The 22,567-nt window shown below is 39.7% G+C and overlaps 2 protein-coding genes across 4 annotated transcripts; one reads left to right on the forward strand and one right to left on the reverse strand.

Annotated features, from left to right (window-relative positions):
* The first annotated feature begins 2,549 nt into the window (after positions 1 to 2,549).
* Positions 2,550 to 18,804, forward strand: irf9 (interferon regulatory factor 9). Of its 2 annotated transcripts, XR_004634470.1 has the most exons (11): positions 2,592 to 2,691; positions 3,096 to 3,195; positions 5,888 to 6,010; positions 6,098 to 6,269; positions 10,239 to 10,381; positions 12,149 to 12,236; positions 12,559 to 12,618; positions 12,707 to 13,096; positions 14,757 to 14,872; positions 15,537 to 16,105; positions 16,151 to 18,804. XR_004634470.1 is itself a non-coding variant. In XM_034705840.1 (10 exons), exons 2-10 carry the CDS (start codon positions 3,139 to 3,141, stop codon positions 15,705 to 15,707), a joined length of 1,320 nt encoding a protein of 439 aa, XP_034561731.1. In that variant the 5' UTR covers positions 2,550 to 2,691; positions 3,096 to 3,138; the 3' UTR covers positions 15,708 to 18,804. The 2 variants fall into 2 exon arrangements, 1 of the variants encoding a protein (XP_034561731.1); XM_034705840.1 differs by having other exon boundaries at positions 2,550 to 2,691; positions 15,537 to 18,804.
* emc9 (ER membrane protein complex subunit 9) lies at positions 17,131 to 22,027 on the reverse strand. 2 transcript variants are annotated; one of them, XM_034705841.1, is made up of 6 exons: positions 21,828 to 22,027; positions 21,447 to 21,650; positions 19,586 to 19,662; positions 19,428 to 19,497; positions 19,245 to 19,339; positions 17,131 to 19,159 (listed from the first exon to the last, which is right to left on the reverse strand). In XM_034705841.1, the coding sequence occupies exons 2-6, from the start codon at positions 21,639 to 21,641 to the stop codon at positions 18,979 to 18,981; spliced, it is 618 nt and encodes a 205-aa protein (XP_034561732.1). In that variant the 5' UTR covers positions 21,642 to 21,650; positions 21,828 to 22,027; the 3' UTR covers positions 17,131 to 18,978. The 2 variants fall into 2 exon arrangements, with proteins under 2 accessions (XP_034561732.1, XP_034561734.1); XM_034705843.1 differs by having other exon boundaries at positions 18,306 to 19,159; positions 21,447 to 21,647; positions 21,828 to 22,019.
* Between the last annotated feature and the right edge of the window lie 540 nt (positions 22,028 to 22,567).

A 22,567-nucleotide genomic window follows, 5' to 3' on the forward strand; every position in this document is an offset into this window, starting at 1 on the left:
AACGAGACCATCAACAACAACACTGATACCTTCTCTCTAGTCATTTGTATTGCCTGAAACCGCTCTGAGGGGGTCGGTGTCAGACCACATGATTGACATCTCACTTTAAACTCAGTTTTTATTTGACTTTTTCATGAAAAATAATCCGGTTGCATGACAAATCTGACTGTTTAAAGACAACAGGATGAGACACTACTTTTGCATCCATCGGACAAGAAATAAGAGGGATCACTTTGTCCACAAGGGGCGCCAAAATCAATATAGATTAAAAGTTCCTCACAGCAGCTTTAATATTAAGATTGAAATAAATTATCCCATACTGCAATAATACATTTTATACATAATTTCATTTGATATAATATTCAACTTTCTGCTTAATAAGTACTTTTAATCCTTTATTTTTATTCTATTATTTTTATTTCTTTTATTCAAGGGGGATTTTAGAGGCACTTTCCGTAATTGTACCATAATAATATGCTTCTTTTTACTACATTATTTGAATGGAAAGTTTTAAAATCTAATTTGACAGACGAAATTGAATACTTAAAAAATGCTAAATAATTCTGTAGTATGTGCAGGATTATTTTTATTTTCGTATCAGTAGATTTAAGGCGGTAATATAAAGAGAATTTTAGAGGCACTAAAAGCAACATTAATATTATTTTTACTATATTATTTTACTGGAAGATTTAAAAGTTACTTTTACTAACAACATTGAATACTTAAAAATGTTGAATAATTCTCTAATATGTAAAAAAAAATGTATTAGCACATTTAAGACGGTTATATAAAGATAAAGAAGAATTTTAGAGGCACTTTCTGTACTGTAATATTTGACTGAAAGCTTTAAAAGCTACTTTTACAGACACTATTTAATACTTAAAACATGTTAAATAATTCTCCAAATTATATTAGATTATTTTGATTTCTTTACATATTTTAATCTGAACTGTATTTGTTGAATTAGTCAATTTAAGACAGCTATATAAAGAGAAAGGAGAATTTTAGAGGCACTAAAAGCAACATTTCTGTACTCAATGTTATAATTTGTACTACATTTTTGACTGAAAGATTTAAAAGCAACTTTTACAGACAACATTTAATACTTAAAAAATGCTAAATTCTCTAGTATGTGTAGGATTATCTTTATTTTCGTATTAGTAAATTTAAGACGGTAATATAAAGAGAAAGGAGAATTTTAGAGGCACTAAAAGCAACATTTCTGTATTTTTTATTATTTTTACTGTAATATTTGACTGAAAGATTTAAAAGCTACTTTTACAGACAACATTTAATACTTAAAACATGTTCAATAATTATTTAATATGTGTAAGATGATTTTGATTAGTGTTAGATATTATAATATAAACTGTTTTGGTGAAATTAGTCAATTTAAGATGGTAATATGAAGATAAAGGAGAATTTTAGAAGCACTTTTCTGTACTTCATGTTATTATTTTTACTGCATTATCTGACTGAAAGATTTAAAAGCTACTTTTGCAGATGACATTTAATACTTAAAACATGTTAAATAATTATCTAATATGTGGAAGATTATTTTTGATCATCTTTAAATATTATATAATCCTTACATTTTTGCAAAAATATTAAATTAAAGACAGTAATAGAAAGAGACAGGGGACTAAGACACACTTTCCTCACTTTTTGCATCATTTCTGTACTGAGTGTTATAATTTTTACTACATTATTTGACTGGAAGATTTCAAATCTACTTTTACAGATTACATTTAATACTTCGAAATATTAAATAATTCCCTAATATGTGTAGGATGATTTTAATTTTATTAATAGTAAATTTAAGGCAGTAATATAAAGAGAAAGGAGAATTTTAGAGTCACTTTTCTGTGCGTAATGTTATTATTTTTACTATGTTTTTCGACTGAAATATTTAAAAGCTACTTTTACAGACGACATTTAATACTTGAAAAATGTTAAATAATTCTCTAATATGTATAAGATTATTTTGATTTTTTTAAATATTTTAATCTGATCTGTATTTGTTGAATTATTAAATTTAAGACAGTTATATAAAGAGAAAGGAGAATTTTAGCGGCACTAAAAGCAACATTTCTGTACTTAATGTTATAATTTGTACTACATTATTTGACTGAAAGATTTAAAAGCAACTTTTACAGACAACATTTAATACTTAAAAAATGCTAAATAATTCTCTAGTATGTGTAGGATTATCTTTATTTTCGTATTAGTAAATTTAAGACGGTAATATAAAGAGAAAGGAGAATTTTAGCGGCACTAAAAGCAACATTTCTGTATTTAATGTTATTATTTTTACTGTAATATTTGACTGAAAGATTTAAAAGCTACTTTTACAGACGACATTTAATACTTAAAAAATGTTAAATAATTCTCTAATATGTATAAGATTATTTTGATTCTTTAAAATATTTTAATCTGATCTGTATTTGTTGAATTATTAAATTTAAGACAGTTATATAAAGAGAAAGGAGTGTAAACAGTGTGTGTGTTCTCTGTCGCCCCCTGCTGGCCGACCCACAGAGCGTTTCTCTAAAGTCACGTGATTTCTGGGAAGAGGAGCGTCTGCAGGTCTGCAGGACTCAGGGAGGCTTCTACAGTCCTCCAGTCCTCCAGTACGCACCGCAGAGCCACACACACACACTGACGGAGAGAGACGCAGGAAACGCAACTGAGGTAAACGAAACTTAAATCCGCTTCCTTAATTTAACACCTTTACAGTCTATTAGAGATTTATCTATAAATACCCGGAGGACAGGGGACAGACAGAGGAGCTGCAGAATAAACTCTGTTTTACAATGTGTTGATTTAAGATGGGATAGTTTACTCGATGTGTCAATGTTAACTCCAACTTCACACTCAAGTCTTTACTCGATATTTATATTAAAATAAATCAATTAAATGAGTTTAATCTCCTGATTGTGTTCTTTAAATCAAACATTCAGCTTCATTAAAGTGTATTAAAGTGAATTAGAGATGGACATGTTCATACAATCATCTGACTGTTGTTTGTGTTTGTGTGTGTGTGCGTGTGTGTGTGTGTGTGTGTGTGTGTGTGTGTGTGTGTGTTCGTTCGTCAGTCCGTGTCTCTGTGTGTGTTTTCAGTGTTTTTATTAAAGGATCATGGCAGGAGGGAGAATGCGCTCCACTCGCAGACTGCGCTCCTGGATGGTCGAGCAGGTGTGTGTGTGTTTTATGTTTTAACACTGTGTGTGTGTGTGTGTGTGTGTGTGAGAGAGAGAGAGAGGGAGGAGGGAGGAGGGAGGGAGGAGGGAGGGGGTGAGAAGGAAAGGGAAAGAGATCATGGACTCAGCTTATGTAAAAGTTTTTATTCAACAATGTTTTTACATTCAAATTAAACCCTAAATTAAAAATTTGAAATAATAATTAGATTAATTTAAGAATTATTTTCTCAGTTAACTAATTGATTTTCTCAACTCAACTTTATTTATAAAGCACCTTTCATAGAGACAGAAAACAACAGCAGCAATGGTAAAATTAAAAAGGCAGGATTATAAATAAAATACTTAAAAATGAAATAAAATAAAATCAATATAGTAACATTAATAAGTAATAGTGGAAAGAAAATGTAAAAATAATGTAGCATTAACAAGATCAGATGAATAAAGTAATATCTTATCTTATCTTGAAAACAAAAAAATACAAAAATACAAAATAAAAAATACAAAAAAATATACAATAAATTAGAAAAATATATCTTAAAGCAATGACTCAAATAATAATGATTAAAATAATAATAAAAATACTAAAAGTACTAAAAATAATAATTTCTCAAAAACCTGAAAACAGAAAAGTTAGCACAATGACCCAAAACCTAAAGTCACACCCTCACAATGCAAATACTTGAAATATAGTTAAATAATTTGAATAAAAGTCACAAATTTTAACAGTGTGGACGCTTCAAAAGTATTTCATAAATGATTGAAGAATTAAAAAAACCGAGGCGCTAATGATGGAGAAAAAAAACACAACAGAAATGAAAACTTCAAATGTAAAGGGAAACCACTGATGCAGCTCGGTACTCCAAGTTTGAACTGCACCCATCAGCTCTGCACTTCAGACTATTCCAATCTATTCTTAAAATATAGTTAAATCATTTAAAGGAAAAGCAACAACTCTTAGATTCAGATTCAGACAACTCTATTGATCCCAAGAAGGTCAATTCATTTCTACCTTACCATACAACATTTAACATTTCCAACACATCCATCATATATACATGCTACAAGTCAAACACCGGATCTGTACATGAGACCAGAGGGTCTGTGGAGGACAGCACTAAGTTAATTCAATTTATATGAAGTGTAATAAATAACAGTAAGATAAGACAAAGATTAAAAGACAATATAATCTACTTTGTCAGAACAATGTTATTTAAAATGACTAAAGTGATTATCGTCTGAGTTTAAAAGCCTGATAGCAGACGGGATAAAAGATTTGGAGTAACGATTAGTTCTCCTCAAGGGTGCATAAAAATCAAGTTGTAGAAAAGAAGGTTTCCATAAGATAAATATGACTTATATTGCAGTTTTTAAAATATGTTTGTCCTTCATAATACTGAAAATAACTCAGAGGAGAGGCAGAACATACTCAGGTTTAAGGGTGTTTCATAGACGAGGTATAAGAAATCATTCTGACATCTTTTATGTGTTTATGGACCAAAAGCAAAACAATCAAAACGGACTCTGTCTGTGTTGTTAGCTTTTTAAAACCATCTTTTTTATATAGTAAGTAAGATTTATGTATAGAGCACCTCTCAAGAACAGAGGTCACAAGGTGCTTTACAACAACAACAACAATAGAAAAACATTAAAAGGCAGAACAGAGATTACAAATACACAAAAACAGACAGATTAAACAAAGGCAAGTCTAAACAGGTCTTCAACTGCTTTTTAAACCTGTCAACAGAGTCCACAGTTCCAGAGGGAGACTGTTCCAGAGTTTAGGACCAACAACCTGGAAAGCAGAGTCTCCTTTAGTTTTTAACCTGGTACGAGGCACAACCAGTAAACCCTGATCAGAGGACCTCAGAGTCCTGCTAAGGCTTCAGCAGCTCCCTAATGTAGACTGGAGCCTGACCATTGAGCGCTCTGTACACAACAACAAGAGTTTTAAACTTGATCCTACATCTAACTGGAAGCCAGTGTAAATAAATGAGGATCGGTGTAACATGAGACCTCCTTGATGATTTGGTCAACAGTTTAGCAGCAGCATGTTGGACCACTTGGAGGCGGTTCAAGGATGCATTGCTGAGACATGTAAAGAGAGATGACACAAAAGCATGTATAATCATGTCCAGCTCAGCTGTGGACTCTGAAGGTCTGAGTTTGGAGATATTTCTTAAGTGATAAAAAGGAGAACGTACCAAACTATTCACATGCTGGTCCAGGCTAAGGGCCTGGCACATTTGGACCCCTAGATTGCGTAGGGCAGGTTTAACAGCAGAGGACAGAAACCCCAAGGCTTCTCTTCACCTCACGTACAGGACAAGATCAGTAAAGAAAGAAGAGGTATCACTGTGTCCACAGGGGGCGCCAAAGTCAACACAGGCAGACAGTTCCTCACAGGAGGTCATATTTAAAGCTAAATGTGTGATGCGTTCAGGTATCAGCTCCTTCTGGCTTCTTGCTGTAATTTCACTTGATGTTGGAACGAAAGCCAGAGCATTCACTCTTGGACTACGCTCCATGAAAGTTCAGGGGAATATCTCAGAGTGTAGTGTGTGTGTGTGAAAACGGATTTAGTATCCTGTGAGGTCAAACTGAGGGTTTAAGAAGCAGTGACCCGGCTGTCTCAGGAAACTTCAGGTGGATATTCAAACTGTCGTGTGTCTGTGTTTTTGCTGCTGCAGGTCAACAGCCAGAAATACGTGGGGCTGATGTGGGACGACGATTCCAAAACCATGTTCCGCATCCCGTGGAAACACGCGGGGAAGCAGGACTTCCGTAAAGACGAGGACGCCGCCATCTTCAGGGTCTGTAAACTAGCTTCACACCTAAAACAGCTTCAATAAGTCGGCTTTGAATTCTGTGGATTAACCCTCTGACTCTGACCTCCTCAGGCGTGGGCGGAGTATAAAGGCAAGATGACGGACGACAACCCGGCGGCCTGGAAGACCCGCCTCCGCTGCGCCCTCAACAAGAGCCCAGAGTTCGAGGAGGTGATGGAGCGAGCACAGCTGGACATATCAGAGCCGTACAAGGTGTACCGCCTGGTCCCCTTCAGCGAGCAAGGTGAGACTCTCACACACACACACACACACACACGAAAGGGAAGTGATGCTTCCAGAAGTCTCCAGGCGCTGAACTTTTGGCATGGGGAGAATAAAAACCATTGATACCAAAACAGCTCGCCATCAGACTCATGAAGCTCAGCAAACAATATCGCTTACTGCATTTCAGCTGTAAAAACTCTGAATAAGAAGCTCAAACAACAAAGTGAAGACCAGGAGGAGAATAATGTGCTGCGTTCAAGAGCAGATAGAAAAGTCTGGAGCTTACAAACGCTCTAAAACTTGAAACAAGTCGTGCTTTCGGCCTCTTTAATGTGAGAATATTCAGGTTTTCTCTTCACCGATGACTTCAAACTGAACATATATGTGTTGTTCAGGGCGCTCGCTGCAGTTTGAATAGTTAATACATAGAAGGCATGTTGTTATTTTATATTGGCATCATTTTGAAACCGTCCTTCCTCTCCTCACGACAGCGGTTAACATCATCCACATGAACGCAGCGTGAGAATCAGGAACACAAGTTAATTAAGCGTGATGAGGTTCACACCCAAAACTGAGCATGTCTGTTAACCTGCAGTCACACACAGGTAGTGAACTTTGTGTCAGTGCGGTCAGTGTGAGGAGGAAGCACCTCTGTTTACACAGTGTGAACCTGAACACTTCACAATGATTGGTTGTGTTTAACACGTAGGTCACAGTCAAACCCAGATGTGGTAGATTTATACGCGTTTCATATTAAATATTAAGCTTAAATACATGTTGTGATCCGTCAGTGTGAGGCCACAGAGCTGCTGAACCCTGATAAGTCTATCAGTGACGAGCTGCTGGTTGGAATCGTCATATTCAAGCCAAAAAAATAATTCTGCATCTCTTCATTTTGATAAAATACTTCAGTTTGTTGTGGAGAGAGCTTGATAAGACGACTATTACCAAACTATATTTCAGCTGCAAGTACAGCACACATAAAAGTCATGCTCTCAGGTTTTCATTGAGGCTGAAAGAGTTTAAATATTTATCATACTTTTATCACATTTTCAAAATATGGCAAAAAAAACACCTCAATTCATGAGATAAACCTCCAAATTATAGATTTAATTTGGATTAGCTGTGAAAGGAGAAGTAGTATAAAATGAGAACATGAGATTTCTGAATCCACATGAATGTACTTTACCAAATGATACAAGCAGGCAGGGTTGTTTTTTGGGGGGAAATTCAAGTGTTTTATTTTAAGAGAAATAATTCAAGAATAAAAAAAAGGCATTAATTATAGAGAAAACAGAACAAAAATTGAGAAATAGTTTAAGTAAATGCTCATATTAAATCTAAAAACATTTATGATAAAAAAAAAATGAGTAAATCAGCAAAGTATAAGATACAGCATTTTGCAAAAGCATGGGAAGAAGGTCTTTCAACATTGTTGCGTTGGACTTCAAATGTAAAGGGAAATGGTCAAGAGTTCAATAAAGCCGGTGAGGGCATCAGGAAACCACAGATGCAGCTCGGTACTGAAAAATTGAACTGCTGCCATCAGATCTGCGCTTTGGACTATTCTATTCTATTCCATCCCACTTATTCAATCCCACTTATTCCATTCCATTCTATTCCATCCCACTTATTCAATCCCACTTATTCAATCCCACTTATTCCATTCCATTCTATTCCATCCCACTTATTCAATCCCACTTATTCAATCCCACTTATTCAATCCCACTTATTCCATTCTATTCTATTCCATCCCACTTATTCAATCCCACTTATTCCATCCCACTTATTCAATCCCACTTATTCAATCCCACTTATTCCATTCTATTCTATTCCATCCCACTCATTCCATTCTATTCTATTCCATTCAATCCATCCCACTTATTCCATCCAACTTATTCCATTCATCCCATTCTATTCCATCCCACTTATTCAATCCAACTTATTCCATTCATCCCATTCTATTCCATCCCACTTATTCCGTTCCATTCTATTCCATCCCACTTATTCCAGTCCATCTCACTCATTCCATCCCATTCTATTCCATTCCATCCATCCCACTTATTCAATCCCACTTATTCCATCCCACTTATTCTATTCCACTCCATTCCATCCCAGTTATTCCATCCCAGTTATTCCATCCCATTCTATTCCATCCCACTTATTCCATCCCATTATATTGCATCCCATTCATTTCATTCTATTCCATTCCATCCATCCCACTTATTCCATCCCACTCATTCCATCCCATTCTATCCCATTCTATTCCATCCCACTTTTTCCAGTCCATCCCACTCATTCCATCCCATTCTATTCCATTCCATCCATCCCACTTATTCAATCCCACTTATTCCATCCCACTTATTCTATTCCACTCCATTCCATCCCAGTTATTCCATCCCATTCTATTCCATCCCACTTATTCCATCCCATTATATTGCATCCCATTTATTTCATTCTATTCCATTCCATCCATCCCACTTATTCCATCCCATTCATTCCATCCCATTCTATCCCATTCTATTCCATCCCACTTATTCTATTCCACTCCATTCCATCCCACTTATTCCAACCCATTCTATTCCATCCCATTCATTTCATTCTATTCCATTCCATCCGTCCTACTTATTCCATCCCACTTATTCCATCCCACTTATTCTATTCCACTCCATTCCATCCCACTTATTCCATCCCATTCATTTCATTCTATTCCATTCCATCCGTCTTACTTATTCCATCCCACTTATTCCATCCCACTTATTCTATTCCACTTCATTCCATCCCACTTATTCCATCCCACTTATTCTATTCCATCCCACTTATTCTATTCCACTTGTTCAATTATATTCCACTCCATCCCACTTATTCCATTCTTAAAGGTCCAGGTCGAGGTCTTCTGAATGATGTAAAATAAGACCATAAATCTGTGTTTATCTGTAGAACTTGCAGATCATTTACACATTTAAACATTTTAAAAGCTCTTGCTCTCGTGGAATTGTCTATTTGTGTTGATGTTGGCGCCCCCTGTGGACAAAGCAGCAAACTCTTACATCTTTGCTGGTTTTGTCCTGCTGTGTATGTCTGAAATAACCCTCCTCCCCTGCTGTCTCTTCACAGTGAAATGTTTCACTCAGTGTGGAACAAGTTAAAAAGTTCAGTTTCTTCCTGCCCCCTCACAGCGGGTACAGGCTGTACAAAAGTACAATATAGAAATGTTGAAGGTCACTGTTATTTTCCGTCTGTTTCCTAACCAGTCAGAAGCTCCTCTGAGAGACGTTGATATTTGCGGTTATTACCTGTTACTCGCTCGCATTGAACCCCACTCAATGTGAAACTCTCGGGTGTCAAACAACAGATTACACGTTCCACAGCTTTAGAAACCTCTGCTCTGAAACTTTCCACATCCACTCTCACCCATTTCCTGTCTCCACTCATTTATTTAGACACAAAGAAGTGATGTTTGATTGTATTTGCAGGATTTACTTCACTCTGCTTTGCTTTGTGTGAAGCTGCAGCACAAACAGCCCAGTCTTACTGTACACAGCGACTCAGAAAGAAGAGTCAAAGTTCACTCTCATTAAGAAGAGTCAGCCAGACGCTCATTCAGGACATTCCCACTCTCTCTGGGGAATCACAAAAACAAAATGCCCCACGCAGCTGCACTGAATCAAAGTTTCTTTAAGAGTCACACAAATAAAACCAGAGGAGGGGGAAATCTGTGGTTCTCAACATGCTGCTTCCTGAAACTTATCTTCACTGCTGGTGTTTCTATCAGCTGAGTGTGCAGGGAGGTGAGCTGATACAAGGGGGCGAAGAGTTCAGCCAACATCAGCGTAATAACCCCAGAGGTCAGAGGTCAACGCAGAAGTGTAGCCCGGCTTCAACGTGGGAGATAAAAAAAAGAACTTTATGGGTGACAGTTTCTATTCAGTCTATAAATGATCAAACGTTTGAATACATCCGCTTTGTGTGGTTTTGTTTTTTTCAGGTGTTGTGGTTCCTGAAAAGAAGTACAAAGTAAAAGCCAACAAGAGGCCGAAGAGGAGGAGGAGGAGGAGCAGCAGTGAGTCAGAGAGCGAGGATGAATGTCAGGTCAAGAAGATCAAGACGGAGGAGGTCAGCTCGCAGGTGGTGAGTTGAAAATGAAGAGGAGCAGGTCTAGACCGTACTCTATGTTCTATTATCAACAAAGACCCAACATCTAGACCGGATCAGATCCAGTCCCATCTTACAGACAGGACTCAGTCTGATCTCATCTTAATCCACCATGAGCAGAGCACTTTGCAGCATTTAGCAAGTTACAGTGGCAAGGACAAACTTCCTTTAACAGGCAGAAACCTCCAGCAGGACCAGACTCATGTTAGACACACATCTGCTGAGACCGTGTTGGAGAGAGGGATAGAGGGAGGTGAAGAGAGAGAGAGATGATAGTGGGGAGACGGATAGTAGTAGTTGTAGCAGCTGGAGTCTGGCACGTCCACAGCAGCAGAGATCCAGAGGAACCTACGAGACAAGGGAGCTCAGGGACTCCAGAAAGGTCTAAGAAAAGCGAAAAGAGAGGGAGACCAGAAGAAAGAAAAAGAGGAGAATAAATAGTGAAAGAATGACAGAAGGGAAAGGACTGGATAAGAAAAGGAGACATAAAGGATGAAGACACATGGAAAGAACAAAGAGAGAAAGAAAGAAGAAAATTGAGAAGTGAAGAAAGGCAGAAGGAATGAAAGAAAGAAAGAAAGAAAGAAAGAAAGAAAGAAAGAAAGAAAGAAAGAAAGAAAGAAAGAAAGAAGGAATGAACGGAAGGAAGAAGGACAGCAGGAAAGAAGGAAGAAAGAGAGGAAGAAAGAAAGAAAGAAAGAAAGAAAGAAAGGAAGAAAGAAAGAAAGAAAGACAGAACGAAAGGAAGAATAACAGACCCAAAAAAGGAATCTACAGCAGAGATCCACAGGAACCTACGAGACAAGGGAGCTCAGGGACTCCAGAAAGGTCTATGGTTAGTAACTTTAATGGGACAGGAAGAGTTAAAGTGAGAGACAGGCAGAGAGAGGAGAGAGAGGGAAAGACAGGATCCCAGTGTGTCAGTCTAAGCCTATTGCAGCATAACTAAGACCTGGTCCAAGCCTGATCCAGCTCTAACTATAAGCTTTATCAAAAAGGAAAGTTTGAAGCCTACTCTTAAAAGTAGAGAGGGTGTCTGCCTCCCGGACTCTGACTGGTAGATGATTCCAAAGTAGAGGGGCCTGAGAACTGAAGGCTCTACCTCCCATACTACTTTTAGAGACTTTAGGTACGACGAGCAGGCCTGCATGTTGGGAGCGTAGTGTTACAAAGGTGTCTGACCATTTAGAGCTTAGAGCAGTTGCCTAATTGGGGGCGTGGTTGAGTTGAGTGACAGGTTGGATGGACTCTGTTTGACATCAGCCGAGCGGGATCACGTACGGCTGCAAGCTTTGAGACAAACAGGAAGTCAGTGTACCCATGGGGACATGTCACACAGATAAGAAGCAGAGTGCACAAATAACCGCTCAGCAGACTTCCTGTTACTCACGGTCTGGTGTTTCTGGAAGAACTGGTAAATGTAAAGACGATAGATTACACCCGCTCAGTAAGCCAACATCAGATTGGCACGGGACTTGATGTGTTTCCCCAAACTTTATAACTTTTATCATCCTTGATCTCCAGATTTAATGCAGGGAAGGCAAAAAAAGAGAGAATTAGTGATTCTCAAAGTGGAAATTTGGACCTGCTGGTGGCGCTAGATGATAAATAAGCAGTGAAATATGAATAACTGTCGCTCTGGATGGACTTCTGAAGTCAAACATGTTAAAAGTATTCCCTCTATATCTTCTCTTCTAACAATTTGAGCTGAGAGTTAAAGTCTGTGATCCGTCTCATCCTCAGTGTGTGGTCGAGCCTCTGCCACGGAGCGACGTCCACATCCTGACAGACGAACCCGCTCAGCACACGACGACCACCCTGCTCAGCGAAGGTGAGATTTGAAGTGTTGTTATGCACTAGACACAGATTAAGATGTGAGAGGATCATGGTGCAACATTATCACTCTGACTAAAACCGAAACTCTCCGCCACACAAATTGCCAAACTTGTTGAATCACCCGTGCTGCTCAGAAATGAGGACATAGGTCAGGAGGAAGTGCAAACACTGAGCGGCACAGTTCGTGTACATGTGACCGGATTTGTGCAGCATGTGCAAACCAAACCCAGCTGAGGGTTTGAGGTCACCGCGCAGAGAGAAGTGAGCCTGACCACGAAGACATGACATCACTTTTTTATCTCCGTGTGTGTCTGCAGAGGTCGATGAGATCCGGTTTGACGTGCGGATCGAGGAGAGCGTCTCTGATCCAGCAGAAGGTAAGGAGAGTCTCTTTAAGGTGTTTGTTAATCTGCTCCTGCAAAAGCGCAACACTTAAATCCTTCCCCCCTGCGCTCGTCTCTCCAGTCCAGGACTCCTTCAACGTGGTGGTTCACTATTTAGGACAGGAGGTCATGAAACGTCAGATCAAGGGCTCCGACGTCAGGATCCTGTACCTTTCTCCCTCTCCCGCCCCTCCGACGCCGGCGGTCATGAAAAGCAGGTTCCCGCGCATCCCGCTGCCGGAGCCGCCGTCCTCGCTGCAGACCGGCCAGGAGCTGCAGGCCCTGTTCACCCTGCTGCCCTTCATGGAGAAAGGAGTGGTGCTGACGTCCACGCCGCAGGGGGTTTACGGCAAACGCTTCTGCCAGGGGCGGGTCTTCTGGACGGGGCCGCACACGACCACGCCGGAGCTGCACAAGATGGAGAGAAACACGGACCCGGTGCTGCTCTTCAGTAAAGAGAAGTTCAGGCAGCGTGAGTGTGATCCGTCTGACTCCTTACACTGATCATGTAATTCAGTACACAGAGAGGTTGGTAAACATCATGCAAAACGTCCTGAAATAAACAACAGCTGTAAAAGAACATTCAAATTCGAAGACGGGGAGAATGCAAAGTGAGGTTTAAAATTAGAGCAGCTGTTTCTTTAGACAACAAAGGGATCAAACATTGATGCTATCCTCTCTGAATCGACTCATTCATGCGTTTGAAACATACTTCCTTGTTTCAAAATTGGCAAAGATGTGTGCAAAAATAAATGTGGGTCACATGACTTGAAGATCTGATGTGAAGTGCCTTCTGCCCCCTTGTGGATGATCAGTGTATTGCAGGCATCTGGTTGTATTAACTCAGTTTTCAGGACTTTACTTTAAGTGCTTCTATTTTATTAATTCTTCCACATCAGTGTTTCCTAAAGCAGTAAAAAAAAAATCAGACTTTTTTTTTTTTAAATATATAAAAATGTTTTAAAAAGCTAAAATATTTCACGAAATTTGAACATTTTAGAAAACCAAAAAAAAAAAACATTTTACATTCTGCAAATGATTTTATAGATTTTAGGACACACTTTTGCCTCTTTTAAAATATTTTTTTTTGCATCTAATATTGTTTGCATTTTTAACTGAGTTTAATTAAAGCTGCTGTTAGGAACTTTTGGTTTGTATCGATTCTGGCGCCCCCTTGTGGACAACATGACACCTCTTATCTCTTATCCTGTACATGCAAAATTTGTATTTTCAGACAATAACCTCATCCTGTTGTGTTTAACATACAGATGTATCACATGGTGTGATTATTTGCCATGATAATAGACATAACAGGGTGTTTCTAAAGCGAGATGTCAATCATCTGTTCTGACACCTACCCCCTCAGAGCGGTGTCAGGCATTAAAATAACAACAGAGAAGAGATCAGTGTTGTTGTGGATGGTCTTGTTTGCTTTTGAGGGTCATAAAGAGGCATCAGTACCAGTTTCAGTCTGTTTCTCAACCACTTTAAAAACTCCTCATTGTGCCTTTAATATATGTTTATATTTTTAGTTTCATTAGATATTTTTGTTTTGTAAAATATTTTAGATTTTCTTTTTGTGATTATCTTTTTATTTAGATATCTTGTCATCATAACACTTTTCAATACATCTGAAAAACATGACATTTTCTTTCTTTTTTAGTAAAAACAAAATATGTATCAAGTTAAAAAAAACAACTTTAAATTAATTGATAAGATGTAGTGACTTATAATAGGATGTTGTTAACAAATCTAGAATTTACCTTTATGAAAAAATATATATCCAAATATCTCATTTCAATAATCACTTTTCTTTTTTCAGTTAATTAATATTTTTGATTTTCATAAAACAATTTGTGTTTTGTAAAAAAAAAAATTACAAAACAAAAAAAATCCTGAATTTTTTGTCTTTAATTTTAAAAAAAATCCTGAATTTCTTCTTCATTTATTTAACTTTTTTTTTAAATTTTGTGAAATATTTATGTGCTTTGTGAAATGTTTTTGGTGTTTAGTGAAATGCTCCTGCACTTGACCTTCAGGGCCACCGTATTACAGACGACACTTCTTCTATGAAACATGCAGAGAAATGCGAACTCAACGTGTTTCTGTCGTCTCTTTCTTTTCATCTTCAGATCTCGACTACTTCCGTTTAAACGGCGGCGAGCCTCCTCAGTGCGGCGTCACTCTGTGTTTTGGAGAGGAGCTGAGTGACTCTGAAGACCCGTCCAGAAAACTCATCATTGTTCACGTGAGTGTTCTTAAAGTTACTTTATACAAAATTAAACAGAAAAACTGATGTTCTTGTAAATAACAACATCATGATGCAGATTAGTCAAAAGTCTAAAGACAAGCTTCGTCAGGTCTGTCCTCAAGAGGAGAAGAAAACTACGTCTACAATGTTTGTTTGTTGAATGGAGGTGGGATCCATCATTTCTGATGCTGCGTTCAGGGAAGTCAGGAAATCTAAATTGTCTTTAGTGACACAGCATCAAGCAGATTAGTGTCTCAGTGTGAATGTTTGATCTAGAACAGATCTTTAGCTGCTGTTTATGGTAGTTGGAGTACCTCTGATAGGAGCTGGGATGACTTTGGATTGTGTTCCTCCTGCTTTTGCTCTCCATACAAACTGTTTTTCCTGGATGCACCAAAACCTACTGATTCAAGTCAGGTCAGGACTACAAACAGAAACTAGAATCCAGACCTCTGGGTACAGATTCTGCATTTTTATGTTGAAGCTGAAGTTTAGCTCTCGGTTAATTAGGGGCCGGTTCGGAGCCGGCGCTCAATTGAGAACCAAACTCCAAACCAGGCGAGCACCAGCCCGGAAATACAACCCGGTTCACGTTGGTCAAAAAGAGGTATCAGACGCCGGTGAATTTTTAAACACTCCTCTTTCTTTTGGTCCTCCACAGATCACTTTGCCCTGGGCGGAGCAGCAGGTGCGAGACGCTCCATACATCTTCGACTCTTCCTTCAGCATCTTACAGACTCTGGCCAGTCAGTCTCCGCTTGGAGAGATAACTCTAAACCTGGTCCCCCTGCAATCACCTACAGCTGAGACCATCATCTGCGGGTCTGTCTGAGCACTTTGTCCACCAGGGGGGGAATTATGGATTTCAAAATAAGGGACTTCAAAAACCAAATCATCCAAAAGAAGAAAAATCTGATTCATTAGATAATCTGGATTCACTCAGCTCCAACAGTTCACAACAAATCAAACTAATCAGACTTTTCTTACTTTGACCTCATTCTGTTTTTGAGATGATCAATGTGTCCTTAAAAAAAAAAAAACACTAAACACTAAGCGCCGGCTTTAGAGCTGCAACTTTCTGTCAATCAACTGAAGCTGCAGACATTTTGATACTTGTTTCTGTACGTTTTACAGAAAATGCACAAAAAACGCAAACAGCTGATTCAAGCTTTTCAAACAGGATTATCTGTGTCAACAACTTCATCCATTTTTTGTAACGTTTTAGAGATGGTTCGATTTTAAAAATGAGCTCGAGCCTTCGTCTTTCTTCGTCAGATCCTGATCGCATGTTCTTCCAGTAGGTTTGTTTCCCAACCTGAGGGTGGAGACCCCTTAAAAAGTCCCAAATTAGCTTTTACGGTGGACGGAAACCTTTTATACAATAGGAACGTCATCCGCTCACTTCCTGTGAATAACTGGAAACATTTAGAGGATTCATATAATCTGTAATGAACACGACAGATTCAAAGCGTTTGGTTGAACTGGTTTCAATCTGAATTTAAATATGCATAAAAGGAAACAACATAAAAAAGTTAAAGCTGCAAAATATCTCAGAGTAACCCTGGAGTCGTAGATGTAGTGAGCACTGATGTATCACGCCGCCGTTGTTTCTCTGTATGCACGCCTCTTCGTCCAGCTCTGATTTTAGTTCTGCTCATGTATCATGTTCTAGTTGAGAGGAGTTGACCTAGTTTTAATAACCGTACTACATCTTAGGATTAGCTTGTTCACCTTAAACCAACCTCTGACTTCCTTTGAGATGTGTAAATGTTCTGCTGTTCGTCAAACGAAAGTCTGAACACGTTTTGATGTAAAAGTCCTGCAGTGAAAACGATCTGCTGAAGTTTGAAATGTTCCGTTTGAGTGGAGGTGGTCAGAGATGGTTTGTGGGGCGTTAACTTTTTGTCACTGATGCTCCGATGATTCGGGCGGGGAGTAAAGAAAGGCAGCTACACAGTGATTTAAAGGCAGTGTGACAGAGGCATGCAGAGAGGTACAGAGTCAGAGTCACTGCCTGAGTTTTCGGTGCATCAGTCACAAACAAACCCGACAGAGTTAAAGTGACTTTAAATTTCCTCCCTGTTTAACGTTTGGAAACTAGACACAAACATGATGATGTCACTGTTTTCAGTCATCCCTAACTATTCCTCTGATAACATCTCCGTTAGAGAATGATGTAATGTTCATGTTGTTTTGTTTCACTGTAATTAACTCTCTAAGAGGACGCTTGCACTTTCGGACGCTCGCTTGAGGAGTAAATGTTGTTCGTAATAAAATGATAAACACTTCTAACGGCATGACACGGAAAAAAGAAAGAGACACAAAGAAATCCTTTGAGGTCAAATTCTGTTTCCTCCGAATTCTGACTTAAATCTGAGAAAATTGAAGAGAAAAAAAACTGCAAGTATTCTGATTTTAAAATTAGGAGTGTGACTCGTCACTTTCGGGGGGAAAAAGTAAATATTATGACTTTTTTTCTTTTTAAGAAATCTGAATTTTAAGTCAGATTTCCATTTTTAATATCTGAATTTGGAGGGAAAAAAAATTGAATTCGGAGATGAATGTCAGAACATCAAATTCAATCTGAGTGATCTGACTTCAATCTCAGAATTTCATCTCAGAAGTTTGAAGACAAAATATTTTTTTTTTGAGTTTAAAGTCAAAATTTGGATCAAAATCTTGGGAATCTGATTTTGTGTTTCAGAATTCTTGACTTTATCTCAGAATTCAAGAATTTTGAATTTTTGGATTTCTGTCAGAATTCTGGAATTTTTGGATTTATCAGTTTATGTCAGAATTCTGGAATTTGGAATTCTTGAATTTATGTCAGAATTCTGGAATTTAAAATTCTTGAATTTAGGTCAGAATTCTGGAATTCAAAATTATTGACTTTGTCAGATTTCCGGAATTTGGAATTCTTGAATTTCTGTCAGAATTCTGGAATTTAAAATTATTGACTTTATGTCAGATTTCCAAAATTTAGAATTCTTGAATTTATGTCAGAATCCTGGAATTTAAAATTCTTGAATTTAGGTCAGAATTCTGGAATTTAAAATTATTGACTTTATGTCACATTTCCAGAATTTAGAATTCTTGAATTTATGTCAGAATCCTGGAATTTAAAATTCTTGAATTTAGGTCAGAATTCTGGAATTTAAAATTATTGACTTTATGTCAGATTTCCAGAATTTGGAATTCTTCAATTTATGTCAGAATTCTGGAATTTAAAATTCTTGAATTTAGGTCAGAATTCTGCAATTTAGGATTCTGCAATTTTTGTCAGAATTTTGAGAGGAGAAAAAAATGTTCGCCCCACAAATGTGTTGTTTTTTTGTGGCTCTCTTCCTGTGCCGTAGAAACTCCATTTAATGGAAACATTCCTTTAACATTAATTCACTGTATAGAAATGCGAAATAGAGAAGGGGAAATGTTAAGTGTTTCAGGTTCTATTATGTTTAATCTTTTTTTTTTGTTTATTAGTAAAACACTGAAAATTAAAAAGAGATTATGTTTGATCTTCTGCCACCAAACTATCATGTAATCACATGAGACCTGCCAAACACAAAGCAGGGTTAGCTTTTTAACGAACCCGTCTTCACTGCAGGACTTTGTATTATCAGGTGTTTGTCTGTCCGTCTCTGGAGAGTGTACATATTGAAAACAATAACACAACAACAAAAGAAACACAGAACCAGAAGTACCACAGGTGTGCTGTTATAGTGTTGAAGGTGTTTTAGTTGAATGTAAATGAACAGGGTGTTGGGCTGAGCCACAAGGCACACTCAGGGGGGGAGGAGGGGGAGGGAGAGGGGGGAGGAGGAAGACTGCATTATTTTACAAGACTGTAAATATTTGTTATTTATGCATGTCCTATGTTATGTCCATGTTCAGTTGACCAATGCATTAAAGTGAATATATTCCTAACTCTAGTGGAGCTCTCTCTCTCTCTCTGTGTGTGCGTGTGTGTGTGCATTTGTGTATGTGTGTGTGTGTGTGTGTGTGTGTGTGAGGTTATAAAAGTTATTTGTGCATGATAACGATGATGTCGGGTCAGAACATAAATAAATCTGGACTCTAGTACAAAGTGAGTCTCGTCCTCCGCTCTACATGCTGCCGTTAGCCGGCGAGGCGAGCTCTGCTATCTTGTTGTTGAGTTTCTGATTGGTCCAGTCCTTTGTGATGTCATCCAAGTGGCTGTCAAAATCCACCAATAGCGAGTGATCTCCGGACTCCAGCATCTGGCTGGCGATGTCCCGAGTCTCCTCCCACTGTCTCAGCATTATCCTGAGAGAGAGAGAAGACAGAGCGGTGTTAAAGTCATGAGGATTGGGGCCACCAATTTTGAGGATAACAATGAGCTGCCTCTTACGTGTGTTTGTCTTTAAGCGTCCATCTTGAATCCTTGCGTTCGTACATCACGATGGGAGGAACTCGATAATCTGGAGACAACTTGCTGCCGTCAAGCTGTGGAGCGAAGCAAACAAACACAATCAACTAAACTGACTTTATAAACAATCCTTAACCATGAGTACCAGAGTCTAGAAGTTCTTACCATCAACAGAACCGCGTTGTCAAACTGCTCGGCGATCTTATCGGCGACCTTCATGGCGCACGGTGTCGGGCTGTGGAACAGAAAGTCTCTGGGTCATCTTAAACTTAGTAAAGATGTAAAGCTGCTGGTTTGAGTTTAGCAGGAGGCAGAGAACTCACCTGCTGTCTGACATGCAGGCGTTGGCCTGATAGTATCCTACTATCCTCTGCTGAGTCTGTGAACACCAAACATCCACCTGGAACAAGAGGACACACACTTTAAGACTCACTTCAACTTCAATAAGAAAGCCAGGAGGAGCCAAGCTGAAAGTTACTGTTGTTGCAAACTATCTGGAATAGGATTATTCTGTCTGGATTAAAGCTACAGTTTGGCCGGGGTGGAATAGAAGAGAATAAAATAGAATAGAATGTACTTCATTAGTCCCAGGACTGAGAGATACAGAAAATCATTCATCCCTGCAGCCATTAGGCTTCAGAACTCTCTAGCCAATGGGAGATGAGCTGACAGACACCTGAATTACCTGTTATATGTGATTTTTATAATTTTATCTGCCAGACACTGGAATTTCCCCCTTGGGGGATGAAGAAAGTACATTCTATTGTATTCGACAGAGCTTGTCTCCTTTAAGCTCTTTGCCTATTTCTACATGTAATGGATGCAAAGCAGAAAGCAGAAAGGGGAGTTTAAGTATCAGATATTAACTTCATGTTCAATAGAGTCACAGTTATTCAGCCATGCATGCAACACACAGCTGTCTCTGTGCTCCAGCTACCTGTGTGAGGGCTATCTGGGCTCCAGCTACCTGTGTGAGGGCCAGCTGAGTGATGGGAGCCAGGGACAGGTGTGAGTGCAGCAGTGGGACACAGTGTGAGGGCTACCTGTGCTCCAGCTACCTGTGTGAGAAGGCTGAGTGAGGGCTACGTGTGTGAGGGCTACCTGTGTGAGGGCTACCTGTGTGAGGGCTACCTGTTTGAGGGCTACCTGAGAGACGGGTACCTGTGTGAGGGCTACCTGAATGAGGGCTACCTGTGTGAGGGCTACCTGTGTGAGGGCTACCTGTGTGAGGGCTACCTGTGTGAGGGCTACCTGAGTGAGGGCCAGCTGAGTGATGGAAGCCAAGGACAGGTGTGAGTGCAGCAGAGGGACACAGTGTGAGGGCTACCTGTGTGAGGGCCAGCTGAGTGAGGGCTACCTGTGTGAGGGCCAGCTGAGTGAGGGCTACCTGAGTGAGGGCCAGCTGAGTGAGGGCTACCTAGGTGAGGGCCAGCTGAGTGAGGGCTACCTGAGTGAGGGCCAGCTGAGTGAGGGCTACCTGTGTGAGGGCTACCAGTGTGAGGGCTAACTGTATGAGGGCCAGCTGAGTGAGGGCCAGCTGAGTGAGGGCTACCTGAGTGAGGGCCAGCTGAGTGAGGGCTACCTGTGTGAGGGCTACCAGTGTGAGGGCTAACTGTATGAGGGCCAGCTGAGTGAGGGCCAGCTGAGTGAGGGCCAGCTGAGTGAGGGCTACCTGTGTGAGGGCCAGCTGAGTGAGGGCTACCTGTGTGAGGGCCAGCTGAGTGATGGGAGCCAAGGACAGGTATGAGTGCAGCAGAGGGACACAGTGTGAGGGCTACCTGTGTGAGGGCCAGCTGAGTGAGGGCTACCTGAGTGAGGGCCAGCTGAGTGAGGGCTACCTGTGTGAGGGCTACCAGTGTGAGGGCTAACTGTATGAGGGCCAGCTGAGTGAGGGCCAGCTGAGTGAGGGCCAGCTGAGTGAGGGCTACCTGTGTGAGGGCCAGCTGAGTGAGGGCTACCTAAGTGAGGGCCAGCTGAGTGAGGGCTACCTGTGTGAGGGCCAGCTGAATGAGGGCTACCTGTGTGAGGGCCAGCTGAGTGAGGGCTACCTGTGTGAGGGCCAGCTGAGTGAGGGCTACCTGTGTGAGGGCCAGCTGAGTGAGGGCTACCTGTGTGAGGGCCAGCTGAGTGATGGGAGCCAAGGACAGGTGTGAGTGCAGCAGAGGGACACAGTGTGAGGGCTACCTGTGTGAGGGCCAGCTGAGTGATGGGAGCCAGGGACAGGTGTGAGTGCAGCAGAGGGACACAGTCCGTCACACACACAGCGCCCCCTGCCGACGCGGACGACAGCAGCAGCCCGTTGATGCTGCACCTCGGGAACAGGCTGGAGTGGAGGAACATCTTCACATACGCCCGACAGGACAGCTCCACCTCCCCCATGACGACCTGCTGCAGGACACAGAGACACAAAGGGACTCACATCTGACGGATAAACACAGTGCAGCATCCCGTCTGAACAACACTGAGGGGTGTTCTGTAGAGCAGTGAAAGGAAAACGTCCCAAAGCTCACCACATATATTAGCATTAGCATGCGAACAAATCAAGCTAGATTATAGAGGTCTTACCTTGATTAGAGTTTAACACAGTGAACGAAGCTTCAGAGAACAAAGGTGTGTTTCACGGCTAACAGAATGTAAACACTCATCCGGGTTCCTGAGGTCTTTAAGGTATAAATGAGCTCAAACGGCTAACTGTTACATCTGACAGCTCTGATACAGCGTCTGAAAGGCTGCTCTAAGCCCCGCCCACTAGAGGCAGATGTAATAATCTGATTGGTGGAGACGTCTTCTTCTCTCATTTTAATGGAGGCTCGCAAACTATGTTGTATTGATGCATAGCGCCACCTACTGTCCCGGAGGGTCTACATACTGAAAACATGAAAACAAATCACTAAATAATAAAACAAATCACTAAATAATAAAAGAAACTTAAGCAACTAAGTTATATATATTTATTTATATATATCTATATCTTTTAATATATATATATTTGAATATTTATATAATAGCAAAAATTAAATAAATAATAACAAAAAATAAAGGAAATTAATGATAAAAAAACTCATGAAAATTAAATTATGAAATAACTAAATGATGATATCACACTTTTTCAGAAAGATTAAGAGCATCTTTTAAAAAGGTAGTGAAGTGATTAAAAACAAAAATTATATCACTAAAAATAACTCATGTAAACAACTTCTCACTTTTTCTGCCATACGTTTTAATTTTCTGCAGTAAAGCTTGGAATAGAATAAACTCCATCGCCACATTTTGGCTTTTGGATGCCTCAGTTAAAAGACTGATAC

The sequence above is a fragment of the Notolabrus celidotus genome, chromosome 17 (genome assembly GCF_009762535.1).
Source record: "Notolabrus celidotus isolate fNotCel1 chromosome 17, fNotCel1.pri, whole genome shotgun sequence".
NCBI lineage: Eukaryota > Metazoa > Chordata > Actinopteri > Labriformes > Labridae > Notolabrus > Notolabrus celidotus.